Source organism: Panthera onca, chromosome B4 (genome assembly GCF_046562875.1).
Source record: "Panthera onca isolate mPanOnc1 chromosome B4, mPanOnc1 haplotype 2, whole genome shotgun sequence".
NCBI classification, from domain to species: domain Eukaryota; kingdom Metazoa; phylum Chordata; class Mammalia; order Carnivora; family Felidae; genus Panthera; species Panthera onca.
The window spans coordinates 15667387-15693381 of NC_138345.1; the positions used below are offsets into that span (position 1 = coordinate 15667387).

Consider the following 25995-nt stretch of genomic DNA (forward strand, 5'->3'; position numbering starts at 1 on the left):
TGTAAAAGAATACATAAGAAAAGAAAATCCTCACTACTTTCGGAGGAACAGATTTCTTAGACAATATACAAAAAACACTGACCATAAAAGGGTAAAAGGACATAATATACTTCTACCCTTCAAAGTACCATTAAGAAAAGTAAAAGGCTGGCTGCAATGCATTTGCAATGCATTAATCTGACAAGGGACATAGTTATATGCAGAATAGATAGCATAAGACAAAATAAGGCAAATAATACAAACAAAAGTGAACAGAACTATATAATGGACACTTCATAAAAGAAGATATATAAATTGTCAGTAAGTATGTGAAAAGGTCCTCAGCACTATCAGTCATCAGAGACATGCAAATTAAAACAACAACGAGGCACTACTACACAACGAGTAGAGGTTAAAAATGAAAAGATTCAAAATACCAAGTGCTGGCAAAGATGCGGAGAAAGTGTAATTCTCATTTGTTGCAGGTGAGAATATAAAATGGTATAATCCCTTTGGGGAAAAAGCCTGATAGTTTTTCATAAAATTAAACATAGAATTATCATATGATCCAGCAATTCTACTTTTAGATATTTTATCTAAGAGAACTGATGACGTAAGTCCACAAAAAAACTGTACATCAAAGTTCACAGCAGGTTTTTTCATAAGAGTTAGAAACTGGAAACAATCCAACTATCCAAAAGTAAGTGAAGGGACAATCACATTATGATATATCTATACAATGGAAGGCAATCCAGCAATAAAACAAAAAGAACCATTTATAAATAGAACAACATGAACAGATTTCAGAAGCATCATGCTAATGAAGAAGCCAGGTATTTGCTTTTGAACAGAAAAAACTAATCCATAGTGATAAGAACCAGATCTGCAGTTGTTGAGGTGGAGCATGGAGAAGGATAGATCAAATGGCTAACAGATGCATGAAAAGATGTTCCACATCACTCATCACTAGGGAAATACAAATCAAAATCACGATGAGATACCACCTCACACCTGTCAGAATGGCTAACATTAACACAAGAAACAACAGGTGTTGGCGAAGCTGCAGAGAAGGAGGAACCCTCTTGCGCTGCTGGAAGGACTGCAAACTGGTGCAGCCACTCTGGAACAGTATGGCAGTTCCTCAGAAAACTAAAAACAGAACTACCCTACGATCCAGCAATTGCACTACGAGGTATTTACCCAAAGGTTACAAAAATACAATTCAAAAGGGTACATGCACCCCAATGTTTATAGCCGCAGTATCAACAATAGCCAAAGTATGGAGAGAGCCCAAATGTCCATCGATTGACAAATGGATAAAGAACATATGGTACATATATACAATAGAGTATTACTCAGCTATCAAAAAAAAAAAAAAAAAAACAAAACCAAGAAATCTTGCCATTTGCAATGATGTGGAGGAAGCTAGAATGCATTATGCTAAACAAAATAAGTCAATCAGAGAAAGACAAATATCATATGATTTCACTCATGTGGAATTTAAGAAACAAAACAGCTGAACATATGGGAAGGGAAAACCAAGAAAAAAAAGAGAAGAAAGAGAACCGAATCACAAAAGACCCTTAACAATAGGGAACAAACTGAGAGTTGATGGAGGGAGATGGTTAGGAGATGGGCTAGATGGGTGATAGGTATTAAGAAGGGCACTTATGATGAGCACTGGGTGTTGTATGAAAGTGATGAATCACTGAATTCTATTTCTGAAACCAATATTGCACTGTATGTTAACTAACTAAAATAAAGATTAAAAAAATTTAAGAGATGCCTGAGTGGCTCAGTGGGTTAAGTGTCTAACTCTTGATTTCGGTTCAGGTGATGATCTCATGGTTCATGGGATTGAGCCCCACATTGGGTCCCACACTGATCGTGCAGAGCCTGTTTGGGATTCTCTCTCCCTCTCTTTCTGCCCCTTCCCTGCTTGTGTGCTTGCTCTCTCTCTCTCTCTCTCTCTCAAAAATAAGTAATGTTAAATTTTTTTTTTTCAAAAGGAACACTAGGATACTTTCTGGAATGATAAATTTATTCTATAAATTTAGAACGGTGTGGTGATTACATGCATATACATATTTGTTGAAACTAAAGAAGAATTTTACCTGAGGAAATTATGAAATAAAATCTATGTTTTATTAAAAGTTTGAAAGTTCCATGCAAAGACAGGTTGAGTTCTCGAAAGGAAAGCCAATAAATAATTCAGATATCCAATAAATAATAAATAAAACTAAAATAGAGAAAAAAATATTTTGAAGGTACATCTGCTATAAATATTAAATAGAGTATTTAATATTAAAGTTTGATTGTAGCTTCATGAGATTCACATGTCTTATTTTGTGGTGAGAAAAACAAAGGTTTTCTGAACTTATCTGTTTCTGGAGAGGTTAGTAACTCCTCTTACCTAACACTGAAGTCTATACAACGTTTGTGTTCTCTTCCCTTGACTGTATAAATGTCTCTTTCTAGAATAATATTAACCCTGAGATATATTTAATGTTAGGCTTTGGTTTTGTCTTCCACTTTGCAGTAATGCACAAATAATTAAAATTGGATAAATTTCCACAAAAGGAAATTCATGTTTTGCCTGATGTTTATTATATCTGGACAAAATGCAGACATAAAAATGCCTTTTCTTTATATCTCATGTTACCAAAGGAAAACTCATATCCAATGGCAGTTTGCTTTTTATCATGGTCTCATATTGAGAAAGAGATGAAGGAGAAAAATACATTTCTTCCATCAACTGTTTTCCACTGAGCAAGCAATGGAAAAGCACATCTCTGAAAATCAAAAACCACTACCAACAGACCTCACCTATCTTTCTTTTTGACCAACACCAACAACAACCAAAAACAGTGAAGAAAGGAAAGAGAAAACACTACAAATGTCTTCTGTGAACCATTACAAAATCAGAAAACTACTTTTCTAGAAATGTATCTCTGCCTCCAACTAAGCATTTTCAAGTACGTTTTAATAACGTAGCATTTGGTTCGTTATCAAAAAGGAAAATCCAAAACATAGATAATCCTCCAATCCACAAAGCAATGATGACCTCAGCCCCAGAGGATCTGGGATACAGGAAGAGGATGAACTGATCCTGTGGACAGAAGCATGTTTACCTTGGGAGACCCTAGATCAAGGGTAACTGCTCCACCACCTCCCTGCTTTGCCATTTGCAATAACTTATGATTATCCATTTATATCAGGGATCAATCTACACATGGTGCTTTCTGATATCATTTATGAGACTTCTGTGTCTGCATGAATCCATACGACCTTAGACCTTCCCAATATGTGCTAAATAAATAGTCAGCCTAGGAACCTTCACCTGCTTCCATTGGCATATTTGGTTAACATTCTTCAAAGTAAAGACTTCAGGGAAGAAAAAAATTCATGTTCACATTCTCCTGAAGAAAAAAGAAGGCTCCTTAACCAAAATCTAACATTTTGCTACAATTTGCTCCTAGGTGGTCACAGCCATGGCTTTTTCTTTTCACTCACAGGTGACTAGTTTAAACGAATATGAATATAAGTTAACTCACTAACACAGCTATTGTGAAATTGTACTTGGGCCTCGGCAATTCTATTTTAAACAAAGAACAGTCATGGTGCTTTGCAGCTGTTACGTAATTTTCACACTGAATGTCTCAGTTAACCTTCCCCAACTATGTGAAACAGCCAGGCATCCCAACGTCCACTTTTTAGAGAGGTGTAGAAAAGGGATCTGAGACTCCTGGAGGTCAAGTTCTGAAGACCACTTAGTTCAGACATGACAAAGATAAAATGCAAACCCAGTTCTCCCTTTCCAAATCCTGTGCTCTCCAACAATCCCTGGTTCCTCCACGCAGGAAATGTCAATTTAGACATTAAGGTGCGCAGAAGACTAGGAATATCACAAATGTTTCATTTAGCATCTTCATTCTAAGGATGAAGAAATACAGTAGATTAAGAAAAATCCCCCGAGCTGTAAAGTGCTGGGATACCTGTATATACAAAAATATGAGCACACAGTGACCAATGAGAAACTAAATCTTTAAAAGATCAATACACTTACTAATAACCTTTCCCAGAGGGAAAAGATCTGAATATCTCATAGCAGAAAACACAGAATTCAAGATGGATGGAAAGAATAAGAGAACTGGGTACTTCTCCAAAGCAGTGTCAAGGCTGGCCTAGAACCAAGACTCGTGATTTCGCCATCAGCCTTTCTGTATCATGGAAAGTACTTTCTGCCATGACTGTTACAGTCCAATTACCACTACATCTCACTTGTAACTCTGTAGCAACTTATGTGCTAAGACTTAGCTTCCAGAGTCTCTGAAGAACTTCAAAGTTTTATTAGAACCACCTGAATTGGTGAAAACCCACCCTAGACATATGTGAACCAAAGTGCTGGTGTGGGGGTGGGGGGTTGGGGGGTGGGGCCCTGATACCTGAATTTGTAACCAGAAAACCCCACTCCAAGTTTCTTATAAACACTAGAGTTTGAGAATACTGCTCTACTGGACTGAAGTTTGAAAATAGAAACAGTATTCCCTATTGATTTCTTCTGAAGAAACCCTCTTTTGCCCTTTGGTGATCACTTCTCAACTTCTCACTCTTATATGCCTCTTCTGGGCTCATTCCAGGGTGACTGATGAAAAACAGCCTTAAACATCTGCCTTGGGGTGGATGGGAACCCTGAACTGGGAAAGAGGAGGTTGGGAAAGCCCACTTTTAATCCTATGTTGATGTGGTTCTGATACTTCCTGACCATTTCCCCAGACAACTGTAAAATCCTGCCTTTTTTTTTTTTTTTTTTTTTTTTTGCAGAAAATATTAAAAGCTCATTACAGTCCTACCATACCTCTCTGAGCTGAATGCTACCAGCCACACCATCCACAGTTCATCCAGAGCATTTCAAGAGCTAATCAGGACATGATAAGACAAATGGATTAGATGTTGGAACTGGATTCTTTTGGTTTGGCTTCTAAACCCACTTGCTGTATATTCTTGAGAGGACTTCACTTTCTCTCATTTAAAAATAAGAAATTAAAGTGGATTTGTGTTTGGAATTTTCAGACACACCATAGAAAAAAAAAATACATTTACATTGGAGGCCCTGGATGGCTCAGTCTGCTAAGCATCTGACTCTTGACTTCGACTCAGATCATGATCTCACAGTTTGTTAGTTCAAGCCCTGCATGGGTTCTGCACTGACAGTGGGGAGCCTGCTCAGGATTCTCTCTTTCTTCTTCTCTCTCTGCCCCTCTCCTGCTCAGTCACTCTCTCTCTTTCTCAAAATAAATAAATAAACCTAAAAAAAAACATGCAAAAATACATTTACATTAATTGTGCACACACACGGATATTACAAACAGATTTCATGAGGGAACACCAAACTTTGTATAATAAGCTGATACTTTCTAGTCTATTCTTTTCTATTCCATACTTTGAGCAAATTTCATGACTGACTAATGAGTCATGAATGTTTTAGTGTTTGAAAAACATTGGAATAAGTGTTATATGGGTTTTTGTCTAATGTTAAAGTAGAAAATGAATCAAGTACATTTGTCTATTCTCTTGTCCCCTCTTGGTAGGATTATATTAATGCATATGCAGTAGATACTAATATAATATAAAATTGCAATTTAAATTAGTAAAGTTAGCTAATCAACTACATTCTTTCAAGATTCAAATATCTTGTACTTTAAGAAAACATTTAAAACAGTCTCACAATCAGCTACTAAGAAATTCTTCAGAATTTCTACCTATAAACATTTTACTTGTTCCTTTTTGTCTTTGTACTTCCCAGGCACATCTGGATGCAGGCAGAAACAGTGATGAGGGAGGGAGTCAAAGTAATAACCAGAAACTGATCTCTTTCCTTCCAAACACATATTTAGGGGCTGACATCATAGCCCCATGGCATGAAATACAGATGGAAAAGTAACTGGATTCAAGTCAGGAAATTTAACCTTTATCAGATAAAGACAGGAAAGCCTTCAGCAGAGAAACTCACACCTGCTGTGAACTAGAAATCACCAGCCGAATATTGTCATTATTGCTCCGAAAATAACTTCTGCTAGAGCAATAAAATAGGATGAGGGCCAGTGATTAAGCTTCCACTGATGCTTTTTCCTGATACTGTTTTCTTCTACGGTAAATACAACAAATCAGACAACTGGAAAGAAGGCATCCCAACACCTCCTAGTTGCAGGTGGGCAGCTCCCAGGACTTGGGCTGCCTGGAGGGTGAGCCCACTGGCTAACCAGCAGGGGCCCCACGTCTGCCTCCTACGCCCAGTCCCTCTCTGAGCAGTCCTGCGGGGCCACCCTCAACAATTCACGACAGCCAATCACTCACATCCTGCCGTATGGGAACCTGAGACAGGCTCTAAAGTGGTAAGTTGAGTCTGCCTATGGCTTCCTGGGTCCGTCGTCTGATTGCTGTTTAGAATATCTGACTGTGTTAGTCAGACCGATGAGTTCATCCAGTCAAAGGCAGGAGCACAGGGGCCAGCCGGGCTTGGCGAAGGACGGAAAGCAAACACTCCCTTGTCTGTGATTTCAGCCCTGTCTGGGCCAAACAGAGGCCAAAGTAATGATTATCACACAGGGAGGCAGATCGAAGAGTCTTTTGAGTTGGCCATGTCAGGGTCCCTTTCTCATTTTGTCAAATGCCTTTTCTTGTGTTGTCTTTCTTTGTTAGTTTCTTTTCCTCTCCAGTTTGCTTTTTTTCTCCCTTTTTCTCAAATTTATTTTACTGGTCTCTTATCTCTCTGAAAACCTTTTTTAAATTAAGGTCTAGCTTCAATAGCCTTCCTGCCAGATTATTTTGATCACTCTTGGTTCTTACTGCACTTGCTGTTGCCCTATAAGCAAGTGTGGCTATGTCTTACTTTGCATATCGTTACAAAGATTTCCATGGTATTTTCAGGAGGCCCCAACAGCATTGTATGTTATCTAAGACACAGCTAGTTTATTCATGCAGCAAATTAGACTTGTGTTCACAGTTGATTACAGCCAGAAGACATCACAAAGATGATCAAATCCAATCCCTTAATTTTACAGATGAGAAAACTGTGGCCCAAAGAATTCAAGTGGCTTGCTCCCAATCCTAACCTAATATTCAGTGTGGTTTGGGCCAAATGTATGAGACAGATAAAACTACAGACGTATGGAAAATTGTGTTCACCCTGTAATTTCTTACAAAGCCAATTTTGGTCAATGGATGTTAAACCCTTGGACAAAGTCCAGTGAATATATCAATTGCGTAACATAACCTATTGTAATTGCTGGGGATTCAACTCCCCTGCTCTCGAGCTGGATAATAAACTGTCTCCGAGAAAGGGGCCCTCAGGACAGAAGCGTGTATGATTCACTCACACTCAGGTTTCTGGAGAAATCTAAAGCCATACTACCAAAACACAGAACTTGAACTACCAGAGAACAGCAGTTTTGCATGGAATACAGAATAGTGGCCAGCCACTCTGAAAAGAAATAACTGAGAAATTGGGAAGGGATTCTGAGTGAATGTTTTTTTTTAAAAATATGTATTCATTCATTCATTTATTTATTTATGAGGGTGGGGACTTTAAAAGATAAGCACCTAAAGATCTCTGGAGGCAAGTCTATGTTACAGGGAGCATATCCTGCACAGGAAAAGCTTCCAGTACTTTCTCGAAAGAACATCAGTGAATCACATCATGCTGTTGGGGCAGCTCAGAGGCTGTGGGATGCATGAGAAGCTCAGCCACCAAAGGTATATACTAGAGCTATACTGGATGGCATTTTTGTCCAGTAAATATCTTTCTAAATATGATGCCAAAGACCAGACTCTCTAAAAGGGCACACATCCCATGTGGGAACAGGAGCCTAATAAAACATGATACCCTCATGAATTCCTTGTGCTTTTGGGGCTGGGGGCATCTCTGGTTTACAAACTACCTCAAAGACCCTGCTTGCAGAAGATGTTTATTTCCCACACTGCACTTGCAAAGAGCAAAGTTAGGATGAGAATTAAATAACAGGAAAAATAATAAAAGAAATAAATGCTAAAAAGGTTCATTTTCATTAAGTCAAATTTAGAAATACATTTTTGTTAAGAAATGTTCCATTTCCTGCCACAGGGTTTCATGTAGTAGTCTTTTATTCTTATGTGCTGCTGTCCTTTCTCTAATCTCTTTTTCTTCTAAGTTTTTTTTTTAATTATTTATTTTGAGAGGGAGACAGAGAGAGCACACGCACATGAGTTGGGGAGGGGTGGATAGAGGGAGGGAGAGAGAGAATCCCAAGCAGGCTCCACTCTGTCAGCACGAAGCCCAGGGTGGGACTGGATCCCACAGACCGTGGCATGATGACCTGAGGCAAAACCAAGAGTCAGATGCCCGACTGACTGAATGACCCAGACACCCCCCTTTCTCTAATTTCTTAAAATTAGTATTTAGTCTCTTAAATAATTTTTAATTTTGATAGAATTTTAAGCTTGAAAGTTTAAGAACTAGCTCCCAAATTCCTCTCGCCTAGATTTACTTCATATTTGTATTTTGCCCTCATTGCTTTATCTGTCTCTTTCTCCAACTTACTCCCTTATTATCTGAACCAATTGAGAATAATTTGGAAACATGCAATGTCTTTACCTCTAAAAACATCGATGTATCGTTCCTAAGAAGGAAAACATTCTCTGACAAAACACTGTACAATTATTACAATTAGAAAATTTAACACTGATACGGTACTCTGGTCTAATCATTATTTTTAAGAAGGAAGGTACTGGAGTCACCACACTCTTTTCTACATCAGCTTTCATTGTGCACCACGGGTTCAAAGATAAAGTATTCTCATAGTACTATCTTGTAAGGAACCAAGTTGGTACCAAGGAGACGAGGCTGTTTTGTTACCTGCTGACACGTCAATTGCTTCATAGTTTATTAAAAAGCCTTCATATGCAAGGTCAGAGTCAGCCACAAATACAAGCATTAATGCATTGGTACTGCTGGTAAGAGAGGGCGGGACTGATTTTCCACAATATCTGTGCGAAACCAAGAAGGAACAGAGGTTTAAATTTTTATTAGTATACTTGAAATGAGGTACCAAATATTAGGACATGTAAAAATAAAAATAGTATCCCCTATTAACCTTAAAAACCAAATATATTTCAGGCACAAAATATTCACAAAGTTGCTGAAGATCATCCTATTCATGATTACTTCCCTGAAATGGTTTTAAGTGTTATACTTACCTGTGTGGCTTGTCGTACATAAGAAGTTTAGTGAAATGAGATAGCAGAAGCTCTACTAAGTCACTGTACATCATATGAATTAACTTCTTAACAAAAATGTAATAAACTTACACAACAGCGGGAAACCATATACCATAAACTACAGTTTATAAACTATAGTCAACTCTATCATTGGAGGCATTATGACTTTGAGCAGATGACTCAATCTTGGCGCCTCAGTTTTCCCTTCTCTAAAATGGGGGTCATGATAGTAACTACTTCACAGAATTTCATAGAATTGTTTTCAGAATTTTGAGTTAGTATACTGTATAGAAGAGGCTTAGAACAGTGCCTAGAATAGTGAGCCCTATAGAGGTGGACTCTATTATCTTTAAACACCTGGTCTGTGCAGAGGTAAAAGTTTGGTTACTGAGCCATGTTAAATTTTTGCCTAATAGAACGAATGTGACTCAGAAAAACTATTCTAATAATGCTGAAAATAGAGAGTAATGCTCAAATTAATGCTAAAAGATATTCCAAGAGCTTATTTCTAGAGAAACACCTATGAGAGTGATTAGAAAATAGAAATCTCAAATCAAAGCAAATTAACCAAATGGAATCAAAGTAAATTAACCAAATGGAATCAAAGCAAATTAACCAAATGGAATGGCATGGGAAAAATATATAAAAACAAAAATAAGAGGTAGTGTTGAATATGGGAAATAGATGAGTTAAGTTCCGAGGGAGGAAAAGAAAAATCTGCATTGTTAAAGGATTTAATATCTCGATCAAAACAAAGGTAAGTGAATGAAAAATTTACATGTCTTTTTTTTTTTAATTTTTTTTTTTAACATTTATTTATTTTTGAGACAGAGAGAGACAGAGCATGAATGGGGGAGGGTCAGAGAGAGGGAGACACAGAATCTGAAACAGGCTTCAGGCTCTGAGCTTTCAGCACAGAGCCTGACGCGGGGCTCAAACCCACGGACCGTGAGATCATGACCTGAGCTGAAGTCGGCCGCTTAACCGACTGAGCCACCTAGGCGCCCCTACATGTCTTTTTATATGCACATATTTACCAAATTTGGGTAAGATTATTACAGCTTATGTCACTCATCAAAAATTATATATTTTGCGGTGACTATGATCAAGTCTCATAAAAAAGAAGAAAAATTGTAAAATGAAAGATTAAGAGAAAAAATGAAGAGGGAGAAAAAACTAGGAGAAGAAATAAGTTTAAGAAAATAATGAATAAAGGGAAAATGTTTAAAATAGATGAGAAAAAATAAAATGAAATGTAAGAAGAAATAAAAAAGAAATCATCAGATCCCCATTTCCAACAAAGATGTAATAACAGGGGCTCGATATAAACTTTTACATGAAACAACTAAAAATGTGGACAAAATATATAAAGCAATGGATCTCAAGACACTGGAAATCAAACAAGAAGGACAATGATTCTTCAGAGACAACAAACAAGTGAGTTTGAAAGCAAAACTGGAAATGATTAAGTTGTTCCCAGGTAACTTAATATATCCTTAAAGAAAGCTCAACATATGTGGAATTTAAGAAACAAAACAAACAAGGGGTGCCTGGTTGGTTCAGTCAGTTGAGCATCTGAATATTGTTTTTTGCTAAGGTCATGATTCCAGAGTTGTGGGATCAAGCCCTGCGTTGGGTTCCACACTGAGCATGGAGCCTGCTTAAGATTCTCTCTCTCTCTCTCTCTCTCTCTCTCTCTCTCTCTCCCTGTCTCTAGCTCTAGCTCTAGCTCTAGCTCTTTCTGCCTTTTTCCCTACTCTCGAAAGAAAGAAAGAAAGAAAGAAAGAAAGAAAGAAAGAAAGAAAGAAGCAAGCAAAGGGGGAAGAAAAGGAGTGAGGCAAACCAAGAAACACACTCTTAACTATAGGGAACAAATGGTGGTTACCAGAGGGGAGGTGGGTGGGAGGATGGGTGAAATAGGTGATGAGTGCACTTGTGATGAGCACTGGGTGTTGTATGGAAGTGTTGAAACACTATACTGTACACCTGAAACTAATATGACACTGTATGTCACTAACTGGAATTGAAATAAATACTTAATAAAAAAATAAACCTCAAAAACACATATAGGAATACAATAATGTCCAGTACACAAAAATACAAATTTGAAAAAATATCTGGCATCTTATCAAATATTACCAGGCATGAAAAATAAGAAAGTAGAGTCCATAATGAGAAGAAAATTTTATCAATCAGAGCACAGCAAGAAATGACATCGATGACTGGATTAGCAAACAAAAATATTAAAATACTTATAACTGTATCCTAAAGATTTAAGAAGCAAGAGGAAAAAAATAATGTGTAGAGACATGGAAGATATAAAGATGGCCCAAATTGAATTTCCAGAAATGAAAACTATAATGTCTAAGATGAAAGATACACTTGGTAGGATTAATAGCATAAGAGACACTGCAGAAGAGAAGATTAGCACCCTCGAATACACAGCAATAGAAGCTTTCCAAAATGAAACACCCAGAGAACAAAAACTCAAAATCTAATGAACAGAGTTCATGAATGAATTCTGAGACAATATCAAAGGGCCTAAGACACCTATAACCAGAGTCCCCAAGGGGACTAAACTAATGGCCCCCTAATTTTTCAATTTGATAAAACTACTGTATTTCAAGAAAAAGTATTTCAAGAACTAATGGCCAAAAAATTTTCAATTTGATAAAACTATAATCGCTCAGATCCTAGAAGCTCAATGACAAAAAATTATGCTAAGAAAAGCCAGACCCCCCCCCCCAAAAATACATACAATATAATTCCATATTTATACAACTCCAGAATATGCAAGCTAATTTACAGCAATAGAAATGGTGGTGCTTTCCTAGGGGTGGGGATGAAGGATGGAAGTAAGGAATTATAATAGTCAGAAAGTTAGAGGAGTGATGGATGTGTACATTACCTTGATTTTTGTAATGTTTTCATGGGTATGCTTAACTTACACAAAACTGAATGGCTGAAGACTAAGGCTACAGAGCAGTAAGTAGTGAAGCAGAAATGGTCATTAAGAAGCGTGTTGATCTCATCTGGTTTTTATGACACAGCATGGTACATTTTAACATCCTTCAACACAATAGGAAAGAAAGAAAGCAGGAAACTTTTGTGTTAAGAAAAATAAATAAAAACAAAACATTCTCACCTCCCAAGAAATGTCCCAGAACCAGTGTCATAAACTTCCAAGTAGTCATTTGTGCAATTGTAATGAAACTCCAGATGAAATCTCCTGAATATCAAATGAATCAGGTAGCCAGATTGGACTAATATATGCCAAGTACAGTTGATGCCATGAGGGTAGATATTTGGGTGGCCAGGACTTTGAATGATTCCTGTTGATTCTGTGAGAATTTTTCCACATGCTGTTGAAATAAAAATAATCATCATTATTAGAACCAGGAACCAACAAGCTACCTGAAAATTCAAACTAAAACAATTGGACCATAACCTCTTAAAAGCTGAAAAAGAAAAATGTTCCCCATATGCCACTTAAGTGAACTTAGGTCCTCCCTTATTAATAGAAATCAGTTAACTATTGATATGTACTGATTAAGAAATATATTTTTTCTTTGGCTTTGAATGTACTTTAAAATTTTTACAATGTAGATAACTACACATCTACAGTGTAGATGAATTTTCTATAATAATTTATTTCCACTGTTTACTTTTTCTGCCAAGAGACAAAGCAGGAGAAAAAATCAGTATCTTACCTAATTCTGCAGTACTGAATTTAGCCATGAAACCACGATTTTCAGTAGAAGAACTTTTCACAAATATGACATAAAGAAAATTGTACACAGATGTTATAAATGAAGGTATGTCTGTGCCACAATATTTTTTATTTTCAGGAGAACCCAAAATGGAACTACTACCAATCTAGTAAAAAAAAAAAAAAGATATATTTAAATTTATTTTGTTAGGTATTATTTTTGAAAATTGCTTTGAAAATAATTATTTTTGAAATATTTTTATCAATGCAGTAAAAATAAATTGTAGCCACCACCAAAGAAACTCTATATCCATTATCAGTCATTCCCCATTTCTGAACCCCAGGCTCAGATTGTCCATTCTGGGCATTTCAAATAAATAAAATCACACACTACATGGTCTTGTGTGACTATCTTCTTTCACTCCATCTGTTTTCAAAATTCATCCATGTAACGTGTGTCATTTCTTCATTCCTTTTTAATGACCTATAATATTCCATTATATGGATATACCACTTTTATTAATCCATTCATCATTTGATGGAAATTTATATTGTTTCTACTTTTTGGCTACCAAGAATAATGAGTATAGTCATTTATGTATGAATTTTTGTGTGGACATGTATTCATTTCCTTTGGATATACACCAGAAGTGGAATTCCTGGATCAAATGATAAATGATAATTTCTAGATCAAATGTTTATTTTTTTGTGGAACTTGCAATTGTTTTCCAATGTGACTGTACCATTTTATATACTTACTAGCATTGAAAGTGTAAAAGATTCCAATTTCTCTATATCCTTGTCAACACTCATTATTTTATGACTTCATGATTATAGCCATCCCAGTGCTTGTGAAGCAGCATCTCATTACGGTTTGATTTGTATTTCCCTGAAGATTAGTGATACTGAGCATTGTTTCATATGATTATGGGGTATTTGTATATCTTCTTTGGAGAAATATATATTTAGATTATTTACCCATTTTAAAAATTAAATTGCTTTTAATTTTGATGAAGTCAAATTTTTCTATTTTTTCTTTTGTTGTGCTCTTTGTGTAATATCTAAGAAGGCTTGGCCTAACCTAGGTGACAATGTTTTCTTCTAAAGTTTCATTGTTTTAGCTCCCACATATAGGTCTATGATCCATTTTTAATTAATTTCTGTGTATGGTGTAAGGAAGAGGTCTGCTCTCATAATTTTGCATGTGGATATTAAGCACCTTTTGTTGAAAATACTATTTTTTCTCACTGAAATGTTGTGGCACCCCTTTCCAGAACCATAAAGGTTGCTGGCCATAAAGGTATGGATTTATTTCTATATTTCCAATTCTATTCTATCGTTCCATATTTTTGTCCTTACTCAACTAACATACTATCTTTATTACTGTAGCTTTGCTCCAGGTTTTGAAATTGGTTAAGTGTGAGTCTTCCAACTTGGTTCTTCTTTTCCAAAAATGCTTTCTGGCATTTCCATATGAATTTTACAATCAGCTTGTGAATTTCTGCAGAACGTGTCGGCTGGGATTTTGATAGGGATTAAATGGAATCTTGAGATATATTTGGGGAGTACTACCAACTGAACAACATTAAGTCTTCTAATCCATGAACATGGGATGTCTTTCCACTTATTTAGGTCTTTAATTTCCTTCAACAATGCTTTGAGAGCACAAGTTTTACATGTCTTTTTAAAGACGTATTTCTCAATGTTTATTCTTTTTTTATACTGTTGTAAATGGCATTGTCTGCTTGGTTTCATTTTCAACTTGTTCATTGCTAGTGTATAGAAAAGCAAATGACTTTCATATTTTGATCTTGTATCATGCAACTTGCTGAATATGTTTGTGTGTGTGGATTCCTTCTAATAGTTTGTGTGTATGTATGTGTGGATTCCTTTTGATTTTCTATATACAAGATCATGTCACCTGTGAAGAGAGTTAGTTTTACTCCTTGCTTTTCATTTTGAATGCATTTTCACTCCTTTTATTTGCTCAATTGCCCTAGCTAAAATTTCCAGCATAATGTTAAATAGAAGTAGTGAGAACAGACATCTTTGCCTTTTTACTGACAATAAGGGCAAAGGATTTAGTGTTTTATCATTAAATATGATGCTAGTTATGGGCTTTTTATACATGCCCATTTTGGGATGAAGTTCCCTTCTATTGCTAGTTTGTTGAGTATTTTTATCATGAAAAGATGCTGAATTTTGTCAAGTGCTTTTTTTGCATCTATTGAGGTAATCATGTGGAGAGTTTTTCCTTTATTTTATTTTACATCACTGATTTTTGAATATATACCAACCTTACATTCCTGGGGTAAATCCCACTTGGTCATGGTGTATATTCCTCCTTATATGCAGCTGAATTCAGTTAGCTAGTATTTTGTTGAGGATTTCTGCATCTATATTTATAACAGATATTGGTCTATACAAACTAGTTTTGTTTCATATAGCTGATCTGAGGATAACATGACATAATATTTTTAATTATATTCCACCAAATACAAATATCCAAAGTTATTTCACTCTTACCTCAATATAATCTGTATCACAGTGGGCAGAATTTCCTATTTCAAAGGCAGTGAAGTTGAGAATAACTACTTGGCTTTGGGGTTGGTAGATTGTCCACCTGCAGACCCTTTCTCCTGGGTACACATTAGGATAAAAAGGTGAGCGAATGACCCCTTCTCCAGTTAATTCTCCTCCACAAGCTGTAAATATGAAAATGATAGTAGAGTTTGTTCAGAGATAAATGATTTTTGCCTTTATGTTCATTGCGAAGTTTAATTCTGCATAGAAATATAAAGGAATGCAATCTTACTATTAGAATTTTTTCCTTGCCACTAAAGGACATAAAAATGACTACATTATTTCAAGAAATTAAAATGTTACAGTCAGACAAATTAGAGACTTAAAAATTTTCTTACCAACTTGATAAACAGCTCTGAAACTAGCTCTCACAACTGAAACATCTATTTTAAGCCTGATCCAGATACTATTAGTAATGGATTTAATCTGAGAGAGAGTTTCATTGCCACAGGCTTTTCCAAGCAAGGTTTGATCATCTCGAACCTAAAGAGAAAAATAAAACATATCTGTAACCCTAATCAACAAAATTACCTTGGCAATGGTGGATTATTTGGAGATGAAAAAATGGCACTTTAAAAAGAAGTTATAATCTAACTTGGGTTACATATTTATATTATTTTTGAAAGTAATCAATGGGTCATTTTTTTAGCACCATGCAATAACATTAAATATTGATAATATCTTAAACCAAAAACAAATCCAAAAGCATGTATTTAAACTGTTCTCCTAATAATTTCTACAATGTCAAAAGGGATATAAATGTACAACTTCTGATTATTTAGAAAACAACAAAATGTGAGAATATGATATACCAAAATATGCGAGTGTCAGCCACATCTGTAATTAAAGTAAGTCACAGATTAAACTGCTTTTATTAATGAAAGAAAGAGACAGAAATGTAGATTACAGAAAGAAGATTAAAGGAGTCCACTTAAAAAATCGGAAACAGGTATTAAAATGAGGGGTAATAAAGTAAAAGTGAAACCTAATAAATAAAATACAAAAGAAAGTTGAATTCAAGAATACATTCAAGAACTGCATTGGGGAGGTAGTTTGGGGGATGGGGATATTTAAGACATATCTTTGTCAATAAAGATAAAAGAAAATAAAGAAAAAATAAACACAAATACACAAATCCAAAATGAGAAAGATGATACAAATACACAGATACTGATACATTCATTTCCTATGAATAATAATTCTTTGTAAAACTCTATGCTAATACAGTTGAATGTTCTGTAAATAATTATTTACAGAAAAAATAGAAATTACTAAAATTATCTCAAGGAGAAGGAAAATAAAATCTGAGTAGACAATAAACCATGGATTAAATTGAAAACATTATCAAATAGCTACGTCCCACCACCCGCCAAAAAAACTTCCAGGAGATGCTCTACCTTGTCAATTATTTCAAGCTTTTAAGGAGCAGATAATTGTCACATATAATTTGTTCTAAGGTACCCTCACATATGGAACAATCTCCAACTAATTGCTCTCAGAACCATCTTACTAATTCCAACAGAGAATAATACAAATGAAACTATGCATTGATCTCCCCTATTTACACCTATATAAAAATCTTAAACGCAATTCTAGAAAAACAAATTCGCTTCATCATTAGGCTTATAAACCAGTCATATGTGGGAATTTGAATAATGCAAGGATTATTTGAAATTACAAGTTATAAATTAAGCTAATCAATGGATCCAATAAGATAAACCATCTGTTTCCATAGATGTAAAAAAGAAAGAAAGAAAGAAAGAAAGAAAGAAAGAAAGAAAGAAAAGAAAAGAAAAGAAAAGAAAAGAAAAGTAAAGAAAAGAAATGTCAGCATTCCTGTTTATTAAAAGCAAAACTCTTAGAAAGTTAGGAGGAAAAGAAAATTTCCTTCATACAATAAAGACCACCCGTTGTAAATCAATAGTCAGTGTCTTATATTGGCCATAAGCACAGTCTATGGAGTCATACAGACCAGGCCAAAGCCTCTGCACTCTTGAGCAATCTACTAAATCTAAGCCCAACTCATGGGCTTGTTCAAGCAAATGCATGAAACACTAGGATGAATTCCTTAGCAAAATGCCTAGTAATAAAAAATGTGAACTGAAGAATAGCTATTGCTCTTGTTGACATTTTTAGAGGTGAAACAATAGAGGGTCCTCACAAAACCAGGAATTATTCTACAAATATAGATACTACTCCTGTTACATAGAATTCTTTTGAGAGGTCTAGCCATCCAAATATTAATTCATTCCCTCAACTAACATGATCAAGGCATCAGAAAGTGCCAGGCCCTGTGCAGGTGACGGTGCTGTGAAGGACAGTCAGCACGCTCAAGGATTCTAGAATAAGCAAGCATGTTTTTCTAAGAGCATTAGTGTCATGTTTGGGAAAGTACAAGAGGCTATATTACTACTTAACACGACGGGTCTCGATAGGTAGTGAGACATTTGAGAAATCGTTGAAGGCATTTTTTTGTTTTTGTTTTAATCAGTCAACACAATAGTGGTAAGGCATTATTGCATTTAGTGGCTGGGGACCAAAGATACTGAACACCCTGAAAAGTGAGAGACAGACACACCCCAAAATTCTCCTATTTCCTGTGTGACCTTCACGTAGTGGCAGTTCTGTTACTAAGTATAAAACCTAGCTCTATTTTACATACTAAACCCAAAATATTTTTGCCCAATTTTAACACACACTGAATTTTCCAAGATTATAAGTTTTGTTTTGTTTTCCTTGAAATCTGACAAGAGTTGGTAGCCATTTCAGAAGATTTGTCACCAACCTACACAGCCACGTCAGCCTGGGTTTGTACGGTGGCATTCACAGTGATTCAAAGAGAACATTTAAGGTTTCATTTTGTCTTCTAGTGCAGCTTGCCCAGGCTTTTAACTTAATGACATAAGGAAATATATATTTTACATTATTTCTCCTAAATCCTATACTTCCAACTTTATTTATATATATATATGTGTGTATTCAGGCTATATCATCTATGATTTTCATTTCAGAATAAAGAAACAAGTAATATAAAAAGGCCTTAAAGGAAACTGACTTTACCCTAAAACCCTGAACTCAAACAGGGCATCATAGAATATTTGTCAGTGGAAATAACCTTTAAGTTGAGATTTGAAGGATTACCCAGGCTGAGGAAAATAGGCAATAAAGGGAAGATTTTAAAAGTCTGATACTCAAAGCAGAGGGCGAGGGGAGGGATATGGTTGCTCACATCCATAACTGGTGGAAGCATATATAAATTTCTGGAAAATAATTCAACTATGTATCAGGAGGAGTCTTCAAAATGTTCATGTGGGACTCAGTAACCTCACTCCTTAACATCCATCATTCGGAAATCATTCGAGATACAGGCAAAGACACACAAGGATTCCGATTGAAGTTGCTCTATAATTAGAATATTGAAAATACTCCAAGTGTCTAATAATAGGAGGGTGATTAAATAAATTATGGAACAGCTGTATGATAGAATCTTACACAGATGTTAAAAATCACATCCCTCTCCACTGACTCATAACCAAACCAGTTTGTTTCTATGAGCCGTAACATGAATTTTGCATATTGTCTTAAAGTTATGCTAAATATCTCTCTAACCAAACAGATCTCTGGTGGAGGAGATAAGGTCTGTCATGCCTTTAGCATCTAACAGACCTTTGCAAACAGGTATTTGACAAACGTCTGTTGATTCATTAATTTTAAGGTGTGGTATGATGGTTCAATTTTTGTTAGAGACACAAACATACTGGTTCTTGGAAACCAAGAAGCATGAAACACAGAGTAATATATCACCCTCCTCTCTGATCCTCTGGGACTCCATGCTCCTCTGTTCAGACTGAAGTCTCTCTTTTGCATTTTGCCTGTTAGAAGATGACAAGAAGGGAGAAAAACGGCCAAATAGCATCAGAGCAAGCTAAAGTGGGCCATTCCCCCGGGACCTTGCTGATGAAATTCAAGGACTTTAGCAAGGAGAAAGGCAGCTGCAGTCCAAATGTTTTAAGAGGAACTTATAGGGCTCAAGGGCCCTAAACCTCGAAGGTACAATTGATTTGGGCTGCATTTCTCTCTCTCTGTGGAAATGAAACCTTATTAATTCTGAATGGCAGTATTCTCTGTGGATCCTGGACATGACAATATCTTAACCACAAATCCTTTGAAAGAGACAAATAAAGTTCATCAAATGTTCTAAAGTGATCCCCAATATTTGTTGCAGCCCATTCTGCATTCAATATTATAGGACTTATAAATTTGCATGCCGCCACCGCCCTACAAAAATACACTCTTTTCTTTGTGCTTAGGCACCAGGATAGACTGTATTCTTTTTCCTAAATATTTATATTCCTCCCTGTAAGGGGATCTAACATCTCTGCTCATTGCCATGTAACTTACAGCACCTTCCCATGGAGAATTAATACTTATTCTTTCCATTGACTGGGCTGGGCCTTAGGGTTTGCTTTGCCCAGCATAACATGAGCAGAAGTGATAATGCCATCTATCTCCAAGCAGAAGCTTTGGGAGTAACTGAAGGATTCAACCATCTTTTGCTTTCCTTTATTGTTTTTTTTAATGTTTATTTATTTATTTTTGAGAAAGAGAGAGAGAGCACATGAGAGGGAAGGGGCAGAGAGAGAGAATCTCAAGCAGGCTCCGTGCCACCAGTGCAGAGTCTGATGCAGGTCTCGAACTCATGAACCGTGAGATCATGATCTAAGCTGAAATCAAGAGTCAAGACGTTTAACCGACTGAGCCACCCAGGTGCCCCTTTTTCTTTCTTTTCTTACGAGATCAAGAACCCGGGTCCCAGGGACAAATGGAACAGAGTGAACTGCCTGGCAACAGAACTGTCACTGACCCAAAACCAACATGTTCATGTGGGCAAACAATAAACGTATGCTGTTGTAAATAATAGAAATTTTTTGTTTGTTATTGTTTTTGATTTGTTGCATTGATTGCTATAGACAGTTTGTTATTGCAGTATAATGTACAGAAAAGTGATATGTATTTAAATCTGGATTATATCGGGGCGCCTGAGTGGCTCAGTCGGTTAAGCGTCGGACTTCGGCTCGGGTCATGATCTCACGGTTCATGAGTTCAAGCCCCGTTTCGGGCTCTGCACCGGTGGTGCGGAGCCTGCTTGGGATTCTCTCTTTCTCTCGCTCCACCCCTCCCCTGCTTGTGCTCTCTCTCTCAAAACAAATAAACTTAAAAAAAAAACTGGTTTATGTTAAGAGGTTTTTCTTAACAAGTCAGGTAAAGCCCTGAGCCATCAGAACAAATTCATGCTTTCCAGTGGATCTCATTTGTAAAGAAATGACTAGGGCCAATTCAAAATTCCAGTGTTCTGTGGACCTGGCCCAGGTTTCTCTTTGCTTGCCTTACTTATCCAGCTCAGACTGACTGTTTCAGGCCCAGAGACACAGTGTATAACCCATGACCCATGATCTCTAGCCTATGAAATAACCCAAATGGCTTCTGGTTTTTGCATTCTTGGAGAGAAACTGCTCATTGAAACAATAACAACACAAACAGAGTTCTTACAAACGAACTATTTCCTGGAGAGAAAACTAAAATGAACTGGGCCGAGAAACACAGTTCGTATGCAATTGAAGGTTGAGCCCTTGGAGCCCAGTCAGCAGTAAGCTTTAACATCTGCAGTGGACCAGGTCCCAAAGCCACATCTCAATCCACGTGCTCAATGTGTTTGTATCTGCCATGTATCCAGATATGTTTTTACATAACAATTCCAAAAATCTTTTTAAAGTACTAAATGGATTTAATTCAAAGCAACCAAATATGCGGGCATGTAAGCTCGGCCTAACTAAGAGCTGCAGACAGAACCCTCGCATGCCGCAGTGTTTGGACATGCAGCGTCTTGTGAAAGGAGCTTCAGGCTGAAATGCCCCTTAGCTAAATAAAGACTTGATCCTGCAGACCAGTCTCGGGTTAATTTGGGCGTGTAGGAGGAGGATGTGGCCCCACTGCAAATGAGAGGATAAAAAGGTGAGGAATAAGAAATGAGAGAAGCCACGCAGGGATTAAAAGCTATTTCCTTATGTTACTACCATTCATTATTTGTTATTATGTGTCATGATTTCATTTCATTTATTTTTTTTTAATTTTTCTTATGTTTATTTATTTTTGAGAGAGAGAGAGTGAGAGAGACAGAGCATGAGCGGGGGAGGGGCAGAGAGAGTGAGACACAGAATCCGAAACAGGCTCCAGGCTCCCAGCTATCAACGCAGAGCCGGACGCAGGGCTCAAACCCATGAATTGCGAGATCATGACCTCAGTGGAAGTCAGATGCTTAACCGATTGAGCCACCAGGCGCCCCCTCATAGTTATAATTTTAAAGTGTTGTATGCCTCATGAAACAGTGCCCCTTCTAATATCTCTATCAGTAAACTTATCCTTTATCTAATTTTTTAAAAAATCTCCTTTCCCCAATCAAGAAGACTTGACTAGTTTCACCTAGAAGTGAGAACCTACATGATCTCAAACTCCATTATGTCACCTTCTCCTCCCTTTTTCTTCTCTCCAACATCACGATCATAATCATCCTCCCCTTAACTTTTAGTAACCATTCACACGGGTGCCAGGCACTGTGCTGAAAACATTCTAATTGTTTCCCTTTCCACTGAGCCAGTCTGTGTTCTTTACCTCCATCTACAAAGTCTTACAAGGTCTAGCTCCTGCCTAATTTTTTTCTCTCCCTCTTCTTTGCGATTCCAGCCACACTAGTCTCTTTACAATTCTGAGTTTGTCGAGATATTTTTTTTCTCAATTCACTCTCAAAGGCTGTGTTGGCATTTCCAGCTGGAATCATCCTTCTCTTGACTCGTGGCACTCACTGCTAACTCCTTCTCATCCTCAGACCCAAAATGTGACATCTTTGGGGAAGATATTTCTAACCATTCAATTGAAGTCATCAGCCCTATGATTTTCTCCCATGGGACTGTTTCTTTCCTTCATGGTATGTTTCCCAACCTGAAATTATATAGTTGGGTGCTTGCTTGTTTAATATCTATTTTTTTTCATGTTTATTTCCGAGAGAGAGAGAGACAGAGAGAGAGAGAGCGAGAGAGCGAGTGGGGGAGGGGCAGAGAGAGAGGGAGACACAGAATCCAAAGCCGGCTACAGGTTCCAAGCAGTCAGCACAGAGCCCGACATGGGGCTCGAACTCATGAACTACAAGATCATGACCTGAGCTAAAGTCAGACACTTAACCGACTGAGCCACCCACGTGCCCCTAATATCTGTCTATTTTAAACACCCATTGCCAAGCACAGTGCCTGGTATCTAAGTCATTTGATAAATATGTAGAGAATGAATAAATAAATTGATGAGCCTTTTAATTCTTTTGAGAAGACTATATTACTATTCCTATTATAGATGAGGAAAACTGAGGCTTGCAGATGATACATATCTTGTCCTTAGTAAAAGAGACAGTTGAAGACCTTTTTCATGTTTCCATGCAATATTGTGTTTGTTCATATCAGAGAGAGCTGGCCATCCTCTCGATTTCTCCAGATGGTTTGTAGCACTCCAGATAGGTGCCCTTTCCAACACCCTCTGCATCTCCATGTCCCACTGGGTTTGCGATCTCCCCATGAGCATGCAACTCCTTCACATACAGCAAGGATCTGTTCTGTACAAGGCCTCACACCTCCCAAACTAGGTGGGACTACCATCTCACTCTTTTCCCCGGCTCCCACTACACCAGGCTATGGGATGCTTTCACCTGAGCAACGGCGTGTTTTGTCACTCCACGACAAAAGACCAGGATGGCCAAGCAATTGTGGAAAGACCGCGCTGACCACAGAGCTAAGATAGTAACCCAGTGTTTCCAGTTGCTGCCAAAACCCCAAATCCAATATGCTCAAGAAGGCAAGCTATTGAATATCACTTCATTTCCCCTTTTTTCCTGCCATCTCTAGAAAGACTATTTCTCTGAGCCAAAATTAATTTCAACACGTGCTTAACTGGAGAACAATACTCCTCGGCCTCCGCTGGTTGTTCGCTTACTGCAGCTGCCTTCCGGTTTCGGTTGTCAGAAGTCTTTCTCTGCCATTCGGGTTTTTACTCTTAAGAATTATTCGGTGAGTCACAGCCATGAGACTGTAACCAGCATGTTCCCTTGAGGATAACAAGTGTCTTCAGGCGGACCAAACGTTATCGTAGCCCTCCCTCAACCAATCTCAAGGATGGAGATGAACAGCTTCAATGCCTAACAAAAAGCAAAAGGAAGCCTTGTGTGGAGATGTGGGAAAGCTGTGTGGGGCCAGCTGGGCGGGGTGGGGAGGGAAGGAGTGGGAAGAAGAGGGGGAAGTGATAAAAGATCAGAGGGAAGATAGGTCTCCAGTCTTTCAGCTTGTTGTACTCCCTCACTCTTCCAATTTTTAGCTCCTTCTTTATAAGCTTGAAGATTTTACCTGGACATTGAGTTTCATCATGTCTCACAGATTTTGATACCTAGCATTTTCTCTTTCTTATTTTCTACATTGTCTTTCATTTCATTTTCTATTTCCTTCCTTAACCCAGTAATTATTTAGGAGAGAGTTTATAGATTTCCAAGTATTTGGACATTAAAAAAAAATTTTTTTTATCAATAATTCTAGTTTCATTACGTGGTAAAGAGATATGCGTACAATTTTTGTTTTGTGAAGTGGCTGGGATTGGCAAGAGGTCTAAAATATGGCTAATATGGGGGCGCATGGGTGGCTCAGTCAGCTAAGAGTCCGACTCTTTACCTCAGCTTATGTTATGATCTCATGGTTTGTGAGTTCGAGGCCCAAGTCTGGTTCCACACTCACAATGCAGAGCCTGCTGGAGATTCTCTCTCTCCCCACCTCTCTCTCTGCCCCTCCCCTGCTCGTACATGGAGCTCTCTCTCTCTCTCAAAAATAAATAAATAAATTAATTAATTAATTAAAAAATAAAATAAAACATGGTTAATGTCATTCAATGACACTTGAAGAATAGGTACACATTCCCTATATTTCAGACAACAAATTAGTATAACTTACTTCTCTCTATCTTATTAGAGTCTTCAACTCCTCTGTGCCATTGTTCTCTGTTTGCTTTCCACTTCTAAGAAGGAACAACTTTCTCAGAAGCCCTCCTATTTCCTCAGAAGGCACTTCTGCTTCCCCTTCCCTTATCTGCCTCTCTTATGTGGTTCCCTTTCCACTTACCAGAATTCTTGGCTACCAAGGGGTCAGAGGATCCAGGATTGGTCAAGGAGATTCTATTCATTTCTTTCTATATCCCATTTCAAGCCCTGTCCTTAGCATCATATAGGCTTCTAAAATTATTATTCAGCCTACTACTTGCACTCTCTGGGATTAAAAATTAAACTTTCATGACTTCCTTATGTGTCCTTCACTTAGAGTTCTGACAGCTTAAATCACTTATGAAATATTAATGAGAGGTGCTTTTTTTTCTGGAAAGATGCTTCTGCCCGATTCATTGATTTGTTCCATACAATGTAAAAGCTCTCTTTGCCAAAAACAGATGAACTAACAGTTGATCTGTTCTTGCTATGCTCATTATTTTGTTACCAGCCACATTACATCACCCATGGGCAATGTGTGTTTTTAAAAGCAGAAACTTTAGTTGAGAGAGAGATATAAATCCAAGAATTAATTCATAAAGGTGTGCTTCTTGTTAAACAAAAGAAAAATAAAGATATGCTATACTGGGTCTGGCCAATACCACATTTATTATCTTCTATAGTTAAATTTTATTCTCAATAAAAGTTTTACAGAGCTCTCTTACTGAGCAAAAATTCTTTCAAAACTACACTATACATGAAAAAAGATAGACTAGGCAATAACATCGTCATTTAAAGGATATATTCACATGGCAAAAGCCAACTGGAACTACAGAATGAGAAGATCTAGGATTTTTAGAGGGGCATCTATTCCTTCAAAAGAAAGTTTTCTATTATCATTCTCCCAGATCTCTCTAGAATTCCCTCTCTGCTTTTCACTCTTTCTAAAATTTTGGGTGGTCTTTTCTCTCTCATAGAGTTAGTAAATGGCAAAGTCATCTGCTCTCCAAACCATTAATGTACCTAAAATACCATTATTCTTTTTTTATTCCTTTGCTTAAACATTAACTTTTTAGATATACCTTTAAAAAATGAAACCATCATTTCAGGGAGCAATATATTGATTCATAATAATGCCATTTGAATTTGGTTCCAGCACCACTTTCTTCCATGCCTACTGTCTGAAGGACATGAAAAGAAATATACGTACTTTTTAAAAATAAAATGGGTTAATTCACAAATTACCCCAATAGAGGGATATGATTTACTGGCAAGAAATTGATGTGAGTCAACATATGTCTATCCAGAATCCCATGAAGGTACATCTAAATCCTATTCTGACAGTAACTAGAGTTTGATCTTTGTGACCTCAATTTCCTCATTGGTAAAATTAGGAATTTAAATTAGA

General features: G+C 37.0%; 1 protein-coding gene across 1 annotated transcript in view; it reads right to left on the reverse strand.

Annotated features, from left to right (window-relative positions):
* The window catches only part of CUBN (cubilin), a 273361-nt gene that overhangs the window by 202976 nt on the left and 44390 nt on the right, over positions 1-25995 (reverse strand). Inside the window, exons 18-22 of the mRNA XM_060659546.3 lie at positions 15865-16009; positions 15470-15648; positions 12945-13110; positions 12380-12596; positions 8873-9003 (exon numbers count right to left, since the gene is read on the reverse strand). Coding sequence (XP_060515529.3) covers positions 8873-9003; positions 12380-12596; positions 12945-13110; positions 15470-15648; positions 15865-16009 — 838 coding nt within the window. The remainder of the gene's footprint in view (positions 1-8872; positions 9004-12379; positions 12597-12944; positions 13111-15469; positions 15649-15864; positions 16010-25995) is intronic.